The sequence below is a fragment of the Meriones unguiculatus genome, chromosome 14, assembly GCF_030254825.1.
Source record: "Meriones unguiculatus strain TT.TT164.6M chromosome 14, Bangor_MerUng_6.1, whole genome shotgun sequence".
NCBI lineage: Eukaryota > Metazoa > Chordata > Mammalia > Rodentia > Muridae > Meriones > Meriones unguiculatus.
The window spans coordinates 1,707,957-1,726,767 of NC_083361.1; the positions used below are offsets into that span (position 1 = coordinate 1,707,957).

An 18,811-nucleotide genomic window follows, 5' to 3' on the forward strand; every position below is an offset into this window, starting at 1 on the left:
CACCCCGAGGGCGCCCGTTCTCTGCAGGGCATTAAGTGCAGTTTTGTGCTCCTGCAGGCCCCCTGGAGAGCCTAACCACAGCTTACTGATCCCTCTGCTGTGCGACCTTCCTACGGGCGAGCGGGCGTGGGCAGCGCTGAGGAGGGAATGCAGACGGGGTGTGACACCTCGCACAGGAACGCGGCACCCGCAGGGCCAGCCCAGCGTCACCGCGCCCTGCTCCCGGGAGCCTCACAGGGACCGCACTCAGCAGCCGCTGCTCCACACGAACCCGCCCACCGCCAGGGCCCCAGAGAGGGAACGCAGGTCTTCTAAGGGTGCACAGCACAGAAAACGTCACAGAGATCAAAGAGGCACTTGGTAGGGAGAGACCGAGAGAGTTCTGGACAACTGCTACCTGTTGGCCCTGTCACCCAGGGCCTTGGCTCTCTCCTCGAAGTCGGGGGGGGGGGGAGGGGGTATTCTGTACCCTCAACTGGACACCGTAAGCGGCTTAAAGGTGTCAGAATCTCTGGGATTTCCTACTGTCTCGCGGGGGGCTGACTTCCCCTCTCCTACGGGGAAGGTTTAGAGATGAAGGGTGAGGTCTTCCAGTGGAGCTAAGATCCCAAAGATTCTACCTGCAGGAAGGCGCGAGGCACAGCGGGAGGGAGAGGGTCCTCCAGGTGTTACTAACTCCAAAGCTGTTCTCCCTTCACAGGTGCCCTATCCTAACCCACTCCAGGGCGCAAATGCCGCAGTCCACACCTGTTCTCCCCCTTTTTGTTTCTCCCTGAAACAGCTTTTATTTTCCTCCCTCCCCCACCTTGGTTGTTTTTTGTTGTTGTTTTGTTTTGATTTATTCATTTTTTGAGACAGGGTTTCTCTGAGTAGCCCTGGCTCTCCTAGAACTGACTGTGTAGGAGGCTGGCCTCGAACTCAGAGATGCACCTGCCTGATTAATGGCTGGGGTCCATGGCCTGAGCCACCACTCCTGGCTCATGTTCTTAATGCTCTCAGGTGGGTTTTAACTTTCCTGCAGATATGGCTTCCTACTGAGCAAAGAGCCAGGCTGCCCACAGGGGCTGGCTTCCCTCCTGAGGGAGCTTCGCAGAACTTCCTGCAGGACGGTCAGCGCTCCGCTCCAGGAAGGGGCGGGCTGCTCTCTACCCCACGAGCTGTCTTTAAGAGCTGGACTAGACCCCCAGGGCCACACCCCTCACCCTTCCATCTTTGCACAAGTTTTAGTGGGTTGCTTGGGCCAATCGATGCTCATAGCCCTGGGCTTACCCACCCACCGCTCTAACAGCTACCTAACAAGTTACCTCATTTCCAGGTAAGGACCCCGAGACTGGGGGTGAGCGGTGAGTGCCTGCTTTTGAAGGGTTGTGGCGGTGACTGCCACAGGAGGGTTCTGATCACTGAGTATCCGTTTGGTCACTGCCAGTCTTGTCCTGGGGTAGGAGGCGCTCTTTCCCCCAAAGATGGAGGTCTTGGAGGTCTTCCAGCATTGTGGGGGTGGAGGCAGGACAGGAGGAGCAAGAACTCAGGGTCAGCCTCAGCTACATAGTAGTTGGGTCCATCCTGGGCTACAGGAGACCACATCTAAAAATCCAAACACAGTGAGTTCTTGGGGGTTTGGGAGTGGGAAGAAACCTGACCTGGGACTGGGGGAGTGCAAGTTGGGGCAGGGAGGCCCAGAAAGGGAGTTGAGATTGGGACGGTGGGCAGGGTAAGCTGCAGGAGGTCCTCGGGATGAAGAGCCGCCCCTCCTCCTGGAGACCTCTACCTCAGTGAGGGCGGACTGGCTGGGCCTCTCCCAGCACGGATGTACTTGTGAGACAGATTCGTGCCCCTGGGAAGGAAAGAACCTCAGGCGTCTGTCTGGGATTGCGCCAGTGAAGGTGTGCACCCTGGCGCGGCGAATGGTCACCCCGGCTCTGAGCACCATGGACCAGGAAGGAGGCGCTGGAGGTTGGGGTGGTTTGTGTGTCTAGAACAGAGGCCTAGTCCATGATGGCCTGTCTCTGTGTCTGGCGGTGCGTCTGTGTCTGTGTGTTTGCACGGCCTGTGTCACCATTTCTATGTGTCCCTATGTCCGCCTATCGGCCTTCCAGGCCGCGTGTCTGTGTGTGTGTGTGTGTGTGTGTGCGCGCGCGCGCGCGCGCGCGCTCGCGCCCTTGCATAGGCTAGGCCCAGCGGTCCCTCCTCTAGAGCTGGTCCGTCTGTCTGCGGGTCCTCCCGGTGTAGGACAGGAGGTGGGGAGGGGAGGGGAAAGGTGTTGGGGGTGTCTCCCCGCCCCCACCCCACCCCCACTCCCTCAGTCCCGGGATCGAACCTTATTTAGAGTCGCAATTCGACATCTGTTTTCAAATTTGATCAGCTCTGAACTTTATTTTCCGAGTTTGAGGAAAATTATATTCCATCGATCGCGCGCCCGCCCCCTCCCCCGCACAGCCGCCGCCGCCGCCTCCATATATCTGCGCGCCGAGCCGGGCCGGGCGGCCGCGAGGGCGGGAGAGCGCGCCGCGCCGCGAGGAGCGAGGGAGGAGGAGGACGGGGAGCCGCGGGAGCGGGGCGCGGAGGACGGTCCCGGCCCGGCCCGGCCGAGCGCGGCCGCGTCCCCGGCTCGCCCGGCGCGCCCCCCGCCCGCCCGCCCGCCCGCCCGCGCCCTCGCCGGGTGCCCGTCTCCGTCCCGCTGCCTCGGGACCCCGGACCCCAGCCGTCGCTCCTGTCCCCGCGGGACTCCGGGCAGCCCGCGCCCCGCGCCCCGCGCCCCAGGGGCTCCTCGCCCAGGACGCCGCGGGACCATGGCTGCGGGCCCCGAACTTTGAACACTTCTCCCCGGCCCGGAGCGGACGCGCCAGGCGCGGAGAGTGAGTGCGCGCCGCGGGCCGGCTCGGGGGCGGGGAGGAGGGGCGGGGATTGCCGCCCGGGGCGGGGGCAGGGGCGCGGGGTGCTCCCCGGAGACCCCGGCCGGGCGCTGGCCGGGCGGGGCAGCCTCACTCTGGGGAGCCGGGAGGGAGCCCCGCGGGAGCGGGCCCGGGGTGCCAGGCGGGCGGGTGAGCGCCGAGGTGGGGCCGTGAGCCTGGGGGCCAGGTTTGCGGGGTGGGGGGAGGGGGGAGCGTGGAGCCTCGGAGGGGCGGACGGGACCGGCTAGAGTGTGACGGTTTCGGGGACGGGGGCTGAAGGCCCACTTGGGCCGGGTCCGGCCGCCTGAGCCTCAGGAGTCTGGACATCCGAGTACCAAGGGTGTTAAAGGTCAAGGAGGGCTCAAGGGGCTGGAGTCGGGGTGTTTGGTGCTGCCGCCCTCGCTGTTTGGGGATGGAGGTGAGGACTGGGTGTGAGCACCGGGAGCAGCACGGAGGTCTAGACTGGGGCTGGAGTTCAAGGCTGAGCGTCCACACAGCTGGATCTGCCTGTGTGATGGAAGAGGCCGCAGGGCCCGTGGGAAGGAGCCGGAGCCGGGGTCAGCCCTTTGGGAGCCTGGAGAGCCTAGACTTGAACTTCGGCGTGGGGGCATCATGGACACCCATCCGTTCACCGTTCCGCTGGCGTCACCAAGGGCCACCACGTCTCCACCGCCCAATCTCTCCTCACTGTCTCTCCGTCTCTGTAGCATCCCCGCGTCTCCTTCCAGCTCCCCCAGACTGCCAGGACCAGTCTCTCTAACTCTTTTCTCTCTCTCACAACACACTCTTAGCTCCTCGGCGCTAACTCTTAGATTACCCCTCCCAGCATCCCGGGCCGCAGCGTCTCTCTGTCTCTCGCCTGCCACCTCTCCGTCTCTGTCTCTCCCAGTGTCTCTGTCTCCCCCTTGCTGGTTTCCGCTCAGATTAAGCCGGGGACCTAATTCCAGGCCCAGGATCGAATTTTCTGGCAACAAAGGGAAATAGCGAATCGATCGGTCGCTCCGGAGATTAAGAGACAAGCGGCGCGCGGATCTATCACGGCTAAACGGCCCCCCCGCCCGCTCCCCCCGCCCCGCCGGCCGCCGAGGCCCAGACGCGCTCCGCATCGCCAAGCAGCCTCAGGAGCCGCGGGCCTCCCCGGCCGGAGGGACCCCGCAGCCTGGCCGGCTCCGGGACCCAGCACACCTGTGCCCAGGTAACCCGCTGCCCACACCTGGACCCGCTCACAGCTACAGGCTCACAGCTCCTCCAGGTGAGGACCGAGAGCCTGCCCGCCCCGCCTCTGCCAGGAGCCCTCCCTTACCTCAGCTCACACCTGTTCCCACCGTCTGAACCTCTACCCGATTTTCTGTTGCTGGTTCCATTTTTCATGTCACACTGTCCCCTGCAACATCCCAGCCCTTTCCCTCAGTTTCCTCAATGTGCTTGTCTCTCATCTTCATATTTAACCTCTGCTTCCCCTCAGAAATGCCTGCCTCAAACACACACTCCTCCTTTGCACATGACCCACCCATCCTCCTCATCCACCTTTACACCTGTCCTTCAGGCGGCCTACAGGCACTCATGTGACACACACACACACACACACACCGCCTGCACGGCCCTCCCTCGGCTCTACCCCCCAGCGTTTATATAAATACACTCCCACTCCCGGGGTCCCATTCCCAGCACTCCATGAACCAGTAGATCCCACAGCCAGCCGTGGAGGCAGGAAGGTCAGAAGTTTAAGGCCATCCTTGGCTACATAGTGAGTTTGTAACCAGCCAGGGCTATCTTAAGACCCTGTCTCCAAAACCAAAACAAGACAAAAATACACTTTCTACCATCTTATTTTCCAACCTGCCTTCGCGTCTGTCCCAGATGTGGGGGAGACACCTCTCCAAGCCCCTGCCGCTGTTCCCCAGCCCCAGGCCCCTGGTGGCTCACAGTCTGCCCCCGCCACCGTGGGTGGCTTTCCCAAGACCCCTGCCCAGCCTCGCTGTTTTCCAGGGCCTTGTCCACTGAGCATCACACCTTGCCTGGTGGCCCAGCTTCTCCTCTCTGCCACCCTCTGTCCCCACAACACAGGACACTCCAGTCTCTTGGCTGTGGGACTCCGCCTCAGTTACCGAGGCGCTGGGCCTCCTCTGCTCCTATCTCCTGGCCACCATGCTTCACCCTCCATCTTTCCACAAGGTCACATCTGAGCCTCAGCACCAATGCCGTTCCTCGCCTGTGCACCCAGGCCCGTCCTTCACATCTCTCTGCTGTCCCACTCTTTAAGCTTGTCTCTGCCACAAAGCTGTCTTTCTTGACATCCTCCAAAGTGGACACAGACTCCCGGCCACCCTCACGCCTCAGAGGCATTCATAGGCTCCCTGCACTGGCTCTGTGTTTCTCTGTTACTCCTACATCCTCCTGAGCATTCTGGGAACTGGCTGACATGCCAGCCTGCCCTCTCCCCGTCCCCACCTGCCCTCTCCCCATCCCCACCTGCCCTCTCAGCCTGTTGCTCATGCCTTGAGGACCAAAGCTCCCGATCCTATCTTATCTGCAGCCTGATCCATCCCAGAAGCACCTGTCCCTTCTCGTGGCCCGTCTCCACCCAGCTAGCCCCCCAGGGAAGGCCTGTCAGTCATGCTGCCATACAGAACATTCAATGCCTGTGGCATTTGATAAACTCACAGGACACCTGTGGCCAGCCATCTTACCTCCTCCCTGCACCAGGGAGACCTCCCTTTAAGCCAGGCCTGGGACATAGGCCTGTCATCCCAGCTGCTTCAGCAGGTCAGAGGAAGGTCAGAGGTCAACCTGTTTGAACAACTTACTGAAGCTCTCACGATGATGAAAAATTTAGAAGTGGGTTTGGGTGTGTAGCTTAGCAGTAGAACACTAGCCTTTCGTGAAGGAATAAAACCCCAGATTCGACTCCAGGCATTATATATTTTTATGTATATATTTTTGAGACACAGTCTCTTTCCATAGCCCTGGCTGTCCTGGAACTCACTCTGTAGACCAGGCTGGCTTCGAACTCACAGAGGTCTGCCTGCCTCTGTCTCCCGAGTGCCGGGACTAAAGGCGTGTGCCACCACCCTGCCGAAGGCTGGGATATTGTGAGTGTCGAGGCGATGCTGCTGCCGCTGCTAGCTTCATAGCTGGCTTTCAGCAGCACCTGGCCACACATACACACACACACACACACACACACACACACACACACACACACACCGGGGGCCTGTCCTCCCCCACCTTGCTGGTGATGCTGGTGGCACTGGTGCTAACAGCCGGTTCTAAAGCCATCTCTGTGACAGGGTGCCGCCCACCGCCACACTCATCCTCACCGGACTATCACAAAGCAGGTGGCTGACCCGTGTCTCCATTTTGCAGAAAAATAAACTGAGCTCCAAGAGAAGAAATTCTTTTTCCGAGGTCCCAGAAACTGGGCACCGTGGAAGAACTCTAGCCTGCCCTTAGCGCTGGCCTTCCCAGCCAAACAGGCCTGCAAGTACCCTCCTGCTCCCAGACTCCTGCCATCCTAAACCCTTGCTTCTCCATCACCTTCCCTCCCTGGCCCTTGGGGTTGCCCTGCACTCTGTGACACAGGGCTCTTGCAGATGCTGACCCCTGGAACCAAAGCTGCGTCTCACACCCTCTCACTCTTCCAACACACAGCCAGACGCCCCTCTCTCCCCCCACCCCCGTTCTCTGGCTTTCTGCGTTGGCCTCTGCCTCCATCTCTCTGTTTCATGGGCCCTATGTTTCCCCCTTCCTCTCCTTTTTCTCCGGTGATTTCGGGGATATAACCCTGGTCTGCATGCATGACAGACAACTCCAGCACTGAGCTGTACCCCAGCCGGCACCCCCTCTTTTAGACAGGGTCAAATGTAACTCAGACTGACCTTGAACTTAGGATGTAGGCAGCTTCTACCTGCCAGGTGCAGTGGTCTTAGGTGAACTCCCAACCCTTTCTGAGACAGGGCCTTGCTCAGCTGTTCAAGCTGGCTTTGAACTCACTCTGTAGCCAGGCAGACCTCCATCTTGTCCTCCTGCCTCAGCCTTTCAAGTCTCTCAACTCTTCACCTTAGCTCCATGTCTCTTCATACATCTGATTCTATTTCTATCTTCTACTCTGTCACGTCTCGCCTTTTCCTGTTGTCCCTTGTGCTCCCCTCTGACAGTGGAGATACTGAGACCTTGAAGTCATCCTGACCTGCCCTGGAGTCCAGGATTCATCACTCATTCTTGTTGGACTGTGTCCAAGTTAGTATTCCCTGGCCTGGCCTCGGTTTTCACATCTGTGAAATGGGCACCAGGGCAGCTCCTAACCTACAGGTGGAGGTAAGGCTGATGCTGAGGGAAACCACAGGGCCAGAGTCATGTAGGGGTCAGACTTCTTCCCCTAAATCCTCTTCCTGGCCCTGTGTCCTCTCCAGGGCTAACACATGGTCCAGAGCTAGCAGAAAGATCCAGAGGAGTCCCAGCCGGCGAGGCCTGGACACGGGACTGGTGCGGGGCTGGGGACAGGGATCGATCCACCTCGGCGGCAGTGCTAGGGCCAGGATTGCATCTTGTCACAATAATTTATTGCTCTCATCCTGTCTGATCGATGGCGCTGAATTAGCACCGCGCCTGATGCCCCTGGAGCCCGAGCCTCCCCCAGCCTGGCCGGACCCTGCCCCGATGGGTCCCCGCAGCAGCCCAGCGCCCAGCTCCGGCCAGCCCAGGCCCCTCTGCTGGCCCAGGGCAGCTCTGCCACTGTCCCTTGTCCTTGTCCTCTGTCTGGCTTCTCTCCTGCTTCCCTGACCGCCTGGGCTCCTGGGTCTTCAGTGCCACTCTCTGCTCCTAACTTTCAGTCACCCTCTTGTTCCAGGTTCCTCCCCGCCCGGGTCCCATTGTCTCTTTTGCTATGCCCCAATATTCCACCTAGGGTCCTTTCCTGACCATGTCCCCTCCACTCACCCTCCCTCTGATTCCCTGCAGTGTGTGTCATGTTCATACGGATTCCACCCAAATCTCAGTCTTTACCAAGCCCTGCAAGGGAACCCGCAGATCCACGAGGCCTTGGTAGTTGCTCTAGCAAGCTATCTAGACACTCCCTGACAACTCTGACAACGCCAAGTAACCGTTGTTTGCTGCGTATCTAGGGCCCTGTCTGTGATGGAGAGCTTGGGCACCCACAGGTCTACTTTGGGAAGCTCGTGGGACCATTGGGAATGTGGCCTGGGGTGGGGTGGGGCCAGGGCTTGTCACAGGCAGGGTGAAGATGGGGGTGGGCACCAGGACAGGAACGATGGTACTGATATGCTGGTAAGGTCCAAGCTGGCATGGGATGGACCAGGTAGAGGTGAGGAGGCAGGGGTCTTGGGGCAGGGCTGTGATGGGCCTTAGGGAGCATTGCCAGTACTGAAGCTGGTTAAGGCCCTGAAGAGGGAGCCGTGAGTCCACAGGGGGTAGGGTAGCGTGGAGGACAGGGTCAGGGGCACTCACTGCAGGGGCCAGGCTGTCCTCCAGCTGTGGAAGCTCTTGTCTTCCTCATCCACTTTCTCGCCTCTGCCCTAATCCCTCAATTTTCTGCATCTCTGCCCCTCCTCTGCTCCCCTCCTCTGCTCCCCCTGACCCAGGCTGTCTGGCGCCCTGGCTCAGCTCTCTAATTTACTTGGAATCAGCCCCTCTCCGTTCATTCCCTCTTCCTGATTCAGTCTCTCTCTCCCGTCCTCCCGCCTCTGTCTGCGGGAGTCCAGCATCCCCCTGTCTGGTCTGTACCTCTTACCCTCCCTCTGGTCTCACTGCTCTTCCCTCTCTCCATCTCTCCCTTTCTCTCTCTGCGACCTTCTGTCTGTTAGCAGCGCCCAGCCTCTTCCATCCTCAGGGTCTCTGCAAGGCGCTGCCTGGGCTGGGGTGGCGTGAGCCTCCGCTCCTTCCCCTCCCCCAGCACTGTTTGGTAGGCGGGGTGCGTGGCACTGCGGCTCCCACCTCCCTGGGGACTCTCCCTCACCACTACCCCCACTGACATCTTTCTGCAAGCTGGCTGCAGCCCCAGGGACGTCCATGCTGAGGCTGGCACTCCAGGAGAGAGACAGAGACCCAGAGAGATAGCCATGGCCCCAGACAGAGACAGAGACATGGCTAGGTGGGGTGGGGGTCTTCATTCCTGCCCTTTCGGGCCCTTCATTCCTGCCCTTTCGGGCCCTAGGCTCCTCCGTCGATGCCTAGTGCTTCCTAACCACCCCAAATCTGGTTCCAGAGGGACCTCATCCAGGCCTGTCCCTGCCCTGCTGTGAAGCCTTCTCAGAGGTCCCCTTGCGTGTGGCACATGTAAATACGGCGTGTGTCAATTCGTCCCCAGGCACGGGGGATTAGGTGTGTGTGTGTGTGTGTGTTAGTGTGTACGAGGTCTCGGGCCATGGGAGGCGCTCAGCTGTGCGTGTCTAGTGTGACTGTCCGGGACTCGGGTGTGCTATGTTTGTTGTGACTTCGTCATGTGGGTGTGCAGAGTGACCGGGGCAGGACAGCCCTTCCCTGGGGGTGAGGAGGTAAGGAAGTGTGTGGGAGTGCCGGGGCAGGGTGCTGAGTAGGGGGCTCGCCAGGGAAGAGCAGTGAGACCCTGGCTACAGAGGTCCCCAGACCCGTGTCACACACTGCCGTGTGGCTACCACGTCTTTGCACCCGTGTTCGGCCCTAGCTCTGGAGGCCGATGCTGTTCTGTGTGTCATCTGGGAAGCAGGGTGCAGGGGGCTGGAGAACGCTGGCCCGAAGCAGTGAGTGTGTGCATGGCGGGCCCCGGAGAATGCTAACGGCTGTGTGTGCGCTCGCGCGTGCACACGTGTGACCTGTGATTGTGCATCCCTGTGTGGTGTGGGGACACTGCACATGTGCACAAGGCGAACGTGTCTGTGATGACGCGTGTATGGGTCCCCATGTCTGCTCCACGTGGATCTGCGTGTCAGGAGTGACCCTGTGTCACAGGGTTTCAGCTCCTGCGTTCCGAGTGTTTGGCCTCCGTGTGTGAGCCGTGGTGCTGTGTGCGGTGCGGGGGTGGCGTGGGAGGCACGCGGTAGCTGGGGCATTCGGCATGTGTGTGTAGGCATGTCATGGATGTGAGCACACGCGGTAGATAGGTGGTGTGTGTCATGCAGGATGTGTGTGGCACACAGGGCTGTGTAGTTTTGTTTGGGGTGTGTGACGTGTGTCTGCCGTACATGGGAGGTGATGTACAGGCTTTGGCACAGAGCCTGCATCCTGAGGGCCGGGCGGAGCGTCTGGCCATGTGTGCGGGGTGAAACCGTAAGGCGGCAGGTGTGACGTCCAGACGTCTGCTGTGCCTGGGCCGCCCTGGAGCTCTTCACAGTGTGCGACAGTCCCCGAGCCGGGCTCTCCAGGTTCCGGACGTGACTAGAACCTGGACAGGCGTGTTGAGCGTAGACATGCCTGTTGTGTGTGACTTACAGGGCAGCCCAGCCCTGCTGTGGGTGGGACAGGGTGTGTACTGCTCCTGTGGGCACACAGGCCAGGGCTGGCAGCATGCCCGCAGTACAGGCGCGCGCACACGCGTGTGTGCGTGTGTGTGCGCACGCGTGTCCATGACCAAGCAGCTTCATTGTGCTCCACTGTGTGCACAGATGTGTCCACACAGGCATGTGGTGTGAGGAAGGCTATGTGTGTGTGAGTGTGTGTGTTGTGATGTGGGGGCAGGGGTGGGAGAGGGGTCTTGGGCCGCGTCTCTCTCCTCTTTAGACAGAGCCCCGGAGAAGATATGAAATTTAAAAAAAAAATCAATTTTCATTCCACTTGTGCAGATTGTGTTAAGGGGAGGTGGGGGTGGGGGGGCTGGGTGAGGGATGAAGGGGCTGGGGGCGGTGTGAGGCCTGAGGCGGCTCCCGAGGCGGCAGGCGCAGCTTAGAGAAATCAAAACAACTGGTTAAACCCCCGCCCAAGGGGCTGGGGTGATAGGGTGAGGAGGCAGAGAGCCCCGGGGGCCAGGAGGGACAGGGGATGTGTCCAGAGACAGTGAGGGAGTCAGAGGTGGATGAGGTGGACGAATCTAGAGACAGAGGCACAGAGAGAAGGGTGATACAAGACCCCAGTGACAGACGAGCAGGGGACATGACTGAAGAGGGTATGAGGCAGGCACATGTTTTGAATACACACACAGACACAGACACAGAGAGACACACAGACAGAGAGAGGGGCTAAGACAGCTATAGAGGATGGACCCCCCCCCCGTGGCCGGGACAGGAAGGCTGCTGGGGTGCAGACACCCCTAAGTGGGCGCCCCACAGAGCCAGGCGTGGCCCTCGGTGTGTCTGGGGTGGGCACTACTGTGAGGGTTCCCACTGTGCTGGCCACTCTCAGGGCTGAGGCTGTCTGGGATGAGCGTGGCCACAGCTCAGGTTAGGGGTGTTGTGTGTGTCTGTGTGCTGCCAGCTTGGCTGCGCTGCTGTGTGACGCTGTCTGTGTTTTCTGTGTGTGAGCACCGGTGTGTGAGTCAGTCGGTCAGGGTGTGCATCTGCTACTGTTGTCCAGGACAGCGATGCCTCGTGCAGCTGCTGTGGCGTTCGGGCTGCGCTGCCTGGGCTGTGTGTGGCTCTCTGGGTGTGAGTGTGGCTCTGCTGCCCCGTGCTTGCAGTAGGTGTGGGTCTGTGTGATTTTGCATGAGCAGGGGGAGGCAGCCTCTGCCCGCCCAGCCCCTCTCCACCGCTGCCTCTCACTCTGCACACATTCGGTGCCATGGCTTCGGGCGCTAGAGACGGGGGTGAGGGGGGGCGGAGGAAGCAAAATAAAATTAAAAATTAAAGCTTGCCCGGAGTCCCCATCCGCACCGTGCCGGCCGGTGGGGAGGGGCGCTGGGCTGCCCTCCCTCCTCACCGTGGGCTGGGCTGTGTCCATCTGTCCAGTGGCTCTGCCAAAGCTCCTGCCTGGCCCCATAGCCCTGGGCCACAGGCCCCACTTCCTCCACGGGTCGATCAGCAATCAATGGGGCCAGGGGGGTGCCAGGGGCACGGTGAGATCAAAGGAGTCCCAAGAGAGCCTCAGAGATGGGGACTGCAAGAAGCAGAGATTCGAACAGGGAGGCAGAGACGTGGAGACCCAGGGATGGAGAAGGGGCCCGGTGGAGACCGGGGATGGGGACACAGGCGGAGGAGATGCTGGAGCTTGATGTGTGTGGGGGGGAGACAGGGTCCCAGCTGGGGGCCAGGACGGGGGGTGGGGGCGCGGCAGGGCCCTGGCACACACAGGACAGAGTCCAGACAGAGACGGAAGAAGTGGCAGCAGAGACAGTGAGAAGGCAGAGATGGGGGGGGGGGGAGCGTGGGAGCAGGGCCCGGAGCGCCGATCCCACGGCTCCTCGTTATAACGTGTCCGGAGGAGGCGGCGGGGAGTTGAAAGCGTTGGGAAGAGAAATCAAAACCAACACGGAAATGAGAGGGGCCAACGGGGGGTGGGGGAGGGGGGAGGGGGCCCAGAGAGCAGGAGGGGGGGTTAGATGGGGGAAGTGTTGGGGGGAGAGATTGTGAGACGGTAGAGATGCTCAGGAGAGAGACAGAAGGGGTGGGGCTGTGAGGAAGAGCAGAGAGGAGGGAGAGGGACAGATGAGAGACAGAGATGGAGAGACAGAGAGATGAGGGAGGTGGTGAAGTGGGGAGTGGAGAAGGAAACAGGGGTAGGGACTGGGAGGTGGGGGCGGGGCAGAGACGGAAGTGGGAGAAGGGACTGAGGGAGAGAGTTGGGAAGGTGTGGGGATACTCCAGACGGAGGAGTGAAGGAAAGAGAGGCCACGAAGAGGAAAGAGGAGAAACAGAGTTAAAGAAGGGCTCCCAGAGCAATGGGGTGCGGCAGAGATGGCCTTTTCAGGGGAGACCCCAGGAGGTCAAGGGAGGGCTGTGGGGCTGTGGGAGGGGGGTACAGGGAGAGGACCGGAGTCCAGGGCGAGGCGGGCTTTCTGGTTGTGTGGTAGGGGAGAGGTGTGTGGAGTATGCACAACTGTGGGGGTGACAGGATCTAACCGGTGGGTGGGTGGGTAGGTGTCTGAGGGACTACAGGGCCGGGTTTAAAGCGTGGGTGTGGCACGGGGGACCTCTGAGGAGAGCGGCTAAAGGATGGGTGTTTGGCTAAGGCTATCTGCAGTGAGTGTTGGGGGCAGATGGCTAAGGGTGAGGGTGTCTGAGAGGCAGAGCTCACGGAGGAAAGGGTGAGGTACAGGGAGGGGCAGATCTGAGGGGAAAGAATGTCCTCAGGGGGAGGACAGAGACCAGTCAAGGAAGGGGCTAAGCAAGTGGGGTGGCAGTCTGTGGGTACTGGTGCCCGGGGGAGAGGCTAGCCCGAGGAGAAGGGTATCTGAGGGGTGATGTCAATCTGGGTGGTGGACAGACATCTGAGGGGGAGGCTGTCTGAGGGGAGGGAGTGTCTGAGAGGGGCGGGTGGCTGGTCTTCGAAAGACTGCTTGGAGAATCTTCTTAGAGCAGCAGGTTTGAGGCCAGGAGTCCATGGGTGGGCAGCAGGCTGGGTGGCTTGACTTCGGGAGGAAGGGAAAGGACTGACGTGGGCAGTGCGGGTCCTAGGAGGGGTGCCTGGAGGGGCCAATCTAGGAGGAGAGGATGGAAAACCTTTGGTGAGCGGCAGGTTTGAGGGGTGTGTGTGTGAGAGCTCAGAGGACAGACTGAGGCGAAGGGTGGCTGTCTACCTGGGAGCAGGGAGGCAGGAGCTGGGCCTGCCTCTCCCAACCTGGCTAGCAGGTTCCTGGCTCTGCCAGCCTCGAGCTGGCCGCTGCTGCCTCGTGAGCCTCAGAGGGAGCTGCCAGGGGTCAGCCAGGTGGGGGCGAGTTTGTGCTTCCGAGAGAGGAGAGAGCATGATAAATTCTGAAGTAGCTGGGGAGAGCCCCGCAGAGGGAGGCAGGGAGAGCCAAAGACCCAGGGACCAACCCCTCCTCCCTGGAGGTCAGGCGCGAGGCAGGAGTGAGGGGCGCGGGGTGGCGGAGGGTGTTGAGAGTTTGGGAGTGGCAAATTGCTGGACTACGGCGAAGAGGACCAGAGAGGACGCTGCCGCCGGGAGGAGGAAAGGACAGTGGCCAGCTAGGGCCACCGGGCCTGCGGGAGGGGCGAGGGCCGGGAGAGGAGCCGAGCAGAGCCCCTGGCCCCGGCTCTCTCCAGCTGTCCCGTCTCTGTCCCAGCTTCTGCAGGGCTCGCGCCGCCATGGACTGCAACTGCGTCTCGGACCTGCTCTTCGCCCCGCCTGCCCTGCCGCTCTGGACCCCTGGTAACTGTCCCGTGCACCCCCACAGCCCCTCCCAGGGGCTGCACCCTCCCTTCCCTCCCCTTCCCCGTCAGCGCCGTGGCCACAAACCCTGCGGTGAGAAACTTGACCAGAAACTTCACTCCCTGCCCTCCCGCCGCCTGCTTCCCGGGACACAAGGGTCCAGGGTCTTCAGGAGCATGAGTGAGGTGTCCAGGGGGAGTGAGGACTGAGATGGGGCCCGAGATCGGGCCTTCCTCCACCATGCCCACCCAGGCTGCACTTAAGACCTGCTGCCGCCGCAGCGGGACAGCGCCCAGAGCTCTAGGCTAAGCCCGGGGGAGGGGCACGGCCTAAAGAGAGGAGGCGGGGAGGTGTGCTGGGGGCGTAAGCCTGAGGGGGAGCTGCTGCTGCCCCCGGCAGCACCGGTCACGGAGAAGAGGGAGTCTTTGAGGCCGGCCTGCTGGCTGGCTGCTGGGGGGAGTTTCATGGTGGAGTGTGTGCATTCATTGCCCTTCAGTGCTCCTGAGGGGGTCAAGGAGGGGGTCACGGAGGGCAAGCGTCTGCAGGGGCGCATCTTTGTGTGAGGGCGCTCACCGCCTGAGCCAGTCCAGGGCCGGGCAAGTGCTCTCTCGGGCGGCCTGCACACCCCTGCCGCGGTGGGGTGCAGTGGCTTTGCCCTTCCGTCTGTGGCAGTCCGGAGCGTCTGAGGCGTGCTTCACCGTGTGTGGGCAGAGGGCCCTGGGCCTGTCTGTCGGGATCTGGGCTTGGGTTTCGGATTGGTCTGGGCTCTGGGATTGTCTCTGTTGGAGCCCTTCTTGTCTTCTGATTGTGCAAACATGTTTGTGGAGCAGTGGCCTTCCCAAGGAGGTGTGCTTTGGGTATGGCTAGGCCAGGCTCCATCTAGCCGGACCCTGGCATCTGAGGTGAGAAGGGATCAGATTAAAATTCCCTGTCCATGGAGAGTGGCAAGGAGAGAACTGCCTTCCTCCGGCAGCTGCAGCATCCCAGAGGGCGGCCTAGGACCATTCTGCTCCTCCTGCCTCCGGAACCTCAGTCCAGACAGGGTGGGGGGCTAACCCGCTGGCTACACAGCCACTGGGTACAGGGACCCAGGTCTGCCTGCTCAGCACAGCGCCTCCCACCGCCCGCCTAGGATGGCCTCCCCTTTCTCCTGCAATGCTCCGAGCTCATGAGAGAGCAGATTTAAGCAAGGCCAGATCCCGACAAACAGGCCCAGGGCCTTCTACCCACACACTGCGAAACATACCTTCACAAGCCCACCGAGAATGCCACAGACCGCCACAGAAAGGCAAACCCATTTCAGCCCACCACAGCAGGGGGCGGGGGCGGGTAAGAACTCCGCTCTGATCTAAATCTGGATAGCAGGGCCAGGATACTCCTCTCATGGTGAAGCAATGCCAAGCTTGCTGAGACACACACACACACACACACACATACACACACCTGAGCATGGCCCTGGAAACTTGTTCCTTGTCACTGTTACCACGCAGGCAGGCACATGCCTCTCTGTCTGTGGGGGACTTCAGCGTCCTGGCCTCACTGTCTGCCGTGGGCACCTACAGGTCTCTGCCTACATGTAGACACACAGCCTCACACTGGGCAGCTTGAAGATGGCATGGGCGCGGGGGAGGGCACCCTGAAGTAGATTCACAGGTGCACACAGGCTAAGTGTGCGCCAGGTGGTGCCAGGGGCCCTCAGGGCGGGAGCAGATCACAAGACACAGGAGCTATTACAGGCCTCCTGATAGGGTGGCAGAGTTGAGGGTCACTGTGGAGGGATGGGCCCCCAGCCCCGCCCCAGGACAGCCACAGATGTGGTGGGCTGCTCCCCCTCAACTCCATCCTCCCCTCCCCCTGCTGAACTTGGACCTGCACCAAGGCACGTTGGGAGCACAAACCTAGGGATTCTCTCCAGCTGTTTAGGTAACTTGGGGAGCGTTGCCAGCAGGGTGGGTCTGAAGGGTAACTCACAGGCCCTCACGATGCCCCTCAGAGACGGGCATGTCAGGGCATGGAACCCAGCAGGACCCCAAGCCCCCAGCTCAGCTTCCTCACCTTCAGGCCACCCTGTGTCCCGTCCTAGGGTTTGCCTTCCCAGATTGGGCCTACAAGCCGGAGTCGTCCCCTGGCTCGAGGCAGATCCAGCTGTGGCACTTCATCCTGGAGCTGCTGCAGAAGGAGGAGTACCAGGGCGTCATCGCCTGGCAGGGGGACTACGGGGAATTCGTCATCAAGGACCCTGATGAGGTGGCCCGCCTCTGGGGCATTCGAAAGTGCAAGCCGCACATGAACTATGACAAGCTGAGCCGGGCCCTGCGGTGAGGAGGGGCTGTGAGCCAGGCTCTCACCGTACACTCTTACCCTTCACTGCCCCTTCCGGTCCCCCCAAAAGGTGGGGGAGCCCCCCGTATCCTAGGAGCGAGTTCGGTTGGATCCCAGTTCTTGTGAGTGGAAACTGGGCGGGGGTGGCGACGGACCCTGAGCCCAGCTCCCGCCTCACCCCTCCCCTGCCCCTCCCCAGTACCCCGTCCTCTCTCCCACAGCTACTACTACAACAAGCGCATTCTGCACAAGACCAAGGGCAAGAGGTTCACCTACAAGTTCAACTTCAGCAAAGTCGTCCTTGTCAATTACCCCCTGCTGGACATGGCGGCCGCCGCCACCGGCTCCCCACTCTTGCTGACCCCTGGTCCCTTTTCGGGGGCGCCTGGGCCGGATGCTCCACCCTTGACCCCCGAGGTGAGTTTGGGTCCTGAGCTTAGGGCTGGAAGGGGGCACCTGGTGCCCACACGGGGCTAAGCAGTGCTGCCTCCCCTACTTCCCTCTCCAGACCCTGCAGAACCTGTTCTCTACCCCACGCCTAGGAGAGCCAGGGGGTCGGACGCCCCTGTTCACCCCCGAGATGGACAAACTGCGCCTGGACAGCCCCTTCCCATTTCTGGGTTCCGGTAAGGGCCTGGGGGTTGGGGGGCCTGCCCATGTGGAGAGGACCACAGGAGCTAGCGGGACGTCCCGGCCGGGATGGTGGGCACACGCGCTTTAAAGCCCGGGAGGGGATGCGGTGAGGGTACAGCACAGAGCTGTTCCCCTCAGGGCTGCAGCAGCCTGCTGTGTACAAGGGACAGGAAGCTGGGAGGTCGGGCTACTGTCAAGCTGGGCTCCCAGATCGCCCAGGCTGCAGCAGGTAGATGGCACGGGAAGCCAACCTGGGTTACATCATGGGAACCCCTCAAAAAGCTGTTCAAGGCAGAGTGCACACTGCTGCAGAGCAGCTCAGCAGGGGAGGGAGGTCAGAGGATGGGGAGGAGACGATGAAGCGGAGGAGAGACGGGATGAAGCAGAGGAGTGGGAGACCATCGGCGGAAGTGCCGGGGTGGGAACCGAACACAGGAGGTTGGCTCACTACCATGCAAGCCCCGGTGGCTGGCGGCCAGCCTGACCATCTCCTGTGCCCCTCCAGGTGCCGCCGCCGGCTACTCCAAGCCCCCCGGCCTGCTGGGTCCTTACGGCCGCGCCTTCCCTGAGTACCCCTGGAACTTTAACCCATACCTCACGGGCCCCTTCCCCAAGTTGCCCCCCTCTCTCTACCCACCACACCTGTACCCCAGCCCCTTGGGGTCCCTGGGCCACTTGCCCTCTGCAGGAGGGGCCGGGGGAGGCCCCATGGCTGCACCCCTGCTGGCTGCAACAGGGGAGGGCCTGGGCCCCGAGCGCCCGTCGGGGCTGGCAGTGGCCCCTCGCCTGGCCCTGCCCGGGGCTGCAGGCCCAGAGGCCGCACTGGGTGGGAAGGAGGACAGCGATTCCGAGCTGGAGATCACTGACGTCAGCGGCTGCAGCTCTGACAGCGAAGGCGACGAGGCTCCACCAGTGCCCCCCAAGACCAAGCCAGCCAAAGGGGGGAGCTGAGCAGGCGGACGGTGCATCCGCCGGTGACCAGGGCAGTCACCCGTGACGCTTTTGCCTGCTCTGCCCTCAACACCAGCCCAGGGCCCAGGACCAGCCCCTGGCACCCTCCTGGCCACGTCCAACCCCCAGGCGGAGGCCATCCCCTCTCCAGAGTGGAGAGGAACATGATGGATGGCCTGTCTCCTCCAGGTACCAATCTGAGGGGGAAAACCGCCTGGCCCCACTCTTAAGTGCAATATGGCGCCCAGCGTCCCCATCCCATGTGCTGTGACCTGCGTGTTTGTGTGGCGGTGTCCCCCATCTAGTGCCAGCCCCTCTTGAAATCCTCCCACACGGGGCCCCTCTGGGGACAGGGAGCTCAGAGCAATAACCCCGCACCCAGCCCCCGCCCAGGAGGGCCCCTCCCCACTGGCCCCCCTCAAATCCTGCAGTCACCTCCAGAGTTTACTATAAAAATAAAAGGACAAGAGTGTGAGATGTGGGCCATCTGGCATTCGGGATGACACCGGGCACACCTCACGTCCCGAGCGCGTCCGTGTGGAGTCTCTGTCACACATGAATGGGAACAAGACGGTAAAGGCACAGGTGTTTGTCATGGAGTTTGATCTCCAGGACCCAGATGGTGGAGAACCCACTCCCACACAGGCGCCCCACCCATCAACACTTAATAAAGATGTAGAACAAGTGAATGTGTGGATGGGCAGCCTGAAAGGAGCCAAGAGCAAATGGAGGCGATGTGAGTCAGACCGAAGGAGTCACTGCCGGCCAGCCGGCCAGCCAGC

The 18,811-nt window shown here is 61.5% G+C and overlaps 1 protein-coding gene across 1 annotated transcript; it reads left to right on the forward strand.

Annotated features, from left to right (window-relative positions):
• The first annotated feature begins 2,593 nt into the window (after positions 1-2,593).
• Erfl (ETS repressor factor like) lies at positions 2,594-18,702 on the forward strand. The gene is made up of 6 exons (XM_021664195.2): positions 2,594-2,855; positions 14,038-14,123; positions 16,207-16,441; positions 16,667-16,862; positions 16,954-17,071; positions 17,584-18,702. The coding sequence occupies exons 2-6, from the start codon at positions 14,060-14,062 to the stop codon at positions 18,027-18,029; spliced, it is 1,059 nt and encodes a 352-aa protein (XP_021519870.2). The 5' UTR covers positions 2,594-2,855; positions 14,038-14,059; the 3' UTR covers positions 18,030-18,702.
• The last annotated feature ends 109 nt before the right edge of the window (positions 18,703-18,811 follow it).